This window comes from Orycteropus afer, unplaced genomic scaffold (genome assembly GCF_000298275.1).
Source record: "Orycteropus afer afer isolate SDZICR_OR568_19922 unplaced genomic scaffold, OryAfe1.0 scaffold00198, whole genome shotgun sequence".
Lineage (NCBI taxonomy): Eukaryota > Metazoa > Chordata > Mammalia > Tubulidentata > Orycteropodidae > Orycteropus > Orycteropus afer.
The window spans coordinates 4,574,031-4,576,254 of NW_006921785.1; the positions used below are offsets into that span (position 1 = coordinate 4,574,031).

Sequence of the window (2,224 nt, forward strand, 5' to 3'; positions counted from 1 at the left end):
TGGGGAGCGTTAACCCCTCGGCACACTCGCTATTGAGTTTCCGCGGTTTCTGGCCGGAGCCCCGGGGTTGCGTGAGTGTGAGGGGTTTCCTTTACACGTTTGCTGAGGAGTTTCTGCACATTCTCTCACCATCCCAGGTGCTTTTGCTGCGGCTCCCGCTATTTGCACGCACGCAACTAGCTTTTTCCTTAGACATTTTCCGTTCTACTCGTTCTGCTTGCCTCAGACTCTGCCTTTGCCCAGGCTGGAGTAATTCTTTGTGAGCGTGTGTGCTTTTATTTTTTTCACACTTGTAGCTGAATTTTTCTTTGAAAAATTCTATCCCCATTCCCTGCGGGGTGCCAGAGCACTATCCCTCTTCCTCCCCCCATACCTCTCCACCACTCTGCCGCTCCCAGCAGTTTTTTTTTTTCTTTTCTTTTCCTTCGGATCTTGCCCGGGCCGAGCCCGGCTGGGGCGGGTGGCTCAGCCGGGCTTGCACCCAGCGCTCCGCCGCCGCCACCCAGCTGCGCCGGGGCGCCCTCCGGAGATGCTGCCGTGGAAGAAGCACAAGTTCGAGCTGCTGGCCGAGGCGCCACCGCGGCAGGCGTCCAAGCCCAAGGGCTACGCGGTGAGCCTGCACTACTCGGCTCTCAGTTCTCTGGCACGGGCTTGCCCTGAAGGCGCGCTTAGTCGGGTGGGCAGTATGTTCCGCTCCAAACGCAAGAAACTACACATCACCAGCGAGGACCCCACCTACACTGTGCTCTACCTAGGCAACGCCACTACCATCCAGGCGCGCGGCGACGGCTGCACAGACTTAGCCGTGGGCAAAATCTGGAGCAAGAGCGAGGCGGGCCGTCAAGGAACCAAGATGAAGCTGACTGTTAGTGCGCAGGGTATCCGCATGGTGCACGCCGAGGAGCGCGCTCTGCGCCGCCCAGGCCACCTCTACCTGCTGCACCGCGTTACCTACTGCGTGGCGGACGCGCGGCTGCCCAAGGTCTTCGCCTGGGTTTACCGGCACGAGCTGAAACATAAGGCAGTAATGCTGCGCTGCCACGCTGTGCTTGTATCCAAGCCCGAAAAGGCGCAGGCCATGGCTCTGCTGCTTTACCAGACGTCTGCAAACGCACTGGCGGAATTTAAACGCCTCAAGCGGCGGGACGACGCGCGTCACCAGCAGCAGGAGCTGGTGGGCGCGCACACCATCCCTCTAGTGCCGCTGCGTAAGCTGCTTTTGCACGGACCGTGCTGCTACAAGCCGCCGGTGGAGCGCAGCCGCAGCGCTCCCAAGCTTGGTTCCATCACCGAGGACTTACTCGGCGAGCAGCAGGAGCAGGAGCTGCAGGAGGAAGAGGAAGAGGAGCATCCCGAGGGCTGCCCGGAGGAGGATGAGGAGGACCGTGAAGTGGAGGGGGGCCGTGCAGAGGAGGAGGAGGCAGAGACGCAGAGGACATTGGTTGTGGCCATGCATTTCGAATGCGGGGACTTGCTGGACACATTGGAGAGCGGCCGCGAGGAGGCGCTGCGGGGCGATGGGGTCTCGCTGGGTCCGGGGACTGGGTCGTCGTCTCTGCTGGGCAGCGCCGCCGACATGAAGGCCGAGCTGTCGCAGCTCATTAGCGACCTGGGCGAACTCAGTTTTGGCAACGACGTGCGCAGCCTGCAGGCTGACTTGCGCGTGACTCGCCTCTTGTCGGGCGAGAGCACTGGCAGCGAGAGCTCCATCGAGGGTGGGGGCCCAGACCCCACCTCTGCCACCCCTGGGGACTCTTCGGAGCCCGCGGTTGGAGGCAGTCCTGAGGAACCCCATTCGAGCTGAGCTCCCAGCAGCCTCCAGCCCGCGCCCCACTGTGACTCCCTACGCGTCGTCCGACAACTGCCCTTTGACCGCCCCCAGGAAAGGGGCAATGGTGTATTTGGGGCCTAGACCTCCGATTGGGGCTCGGGTCCAGAATTCACTTGTCCCTTGCCCCCTCACGTTTGGCTGTTTGAGGAGGGACTCCGGCCTCGTGTGGAGAGGTGGAGAGACGTGGGTCTGAGGGAAACCCCCTACAGGAAAGGGAGGGCAGGAGAGGTAGCCCTCTAGGGTGGGGGTGAGGGTTGCGGTAAAGAGCTGACTTAAGTTAGCGAAGTCCCGCAGGCGTGAGGTGCCTGCCGGCCAGTTTCCTGTTTGTGGGGCAGCTGGGGCCTGAGGAGGAGGGGTTAACTTCCTCCCCCACCCTCTACTGGGAGCGGCCTG

The 2,224-nt window shown here is 62.2% G+C and overlaps 1 protein-coding gene across 1 annotated transcript; it reads left to right on the forward strand.

Annotated features, from left to right (window-relative positions):
* Positions 1–529: 529 nt before the first annotated feature.
* FAM43A (family with sequence similarity 43 member A) lies at positions 530–1,804 on the forward strand. Its single transcript, XM_007948011.2, has one exon. The coding sequence runs from the start codon at positions 530–532 to the stop codon at positions 1,802–1,804; it is 1,275 nt and encodes a 424-aa protein (XP_007946202.1).
* The last annotated feature ends 420 nt before the right edge of the window (positions 1,805–2,224 follow it).

What these genes read in the sequence shown, in the direction of transcription:
- FAM43A (XM_007948011.2), top strand. Translation starts at nt 530, where the DNA reads ATGCTGCCGTGGAAGAAGCACAAGTTCGAGCTGCTGGCCGAGGCGCCA.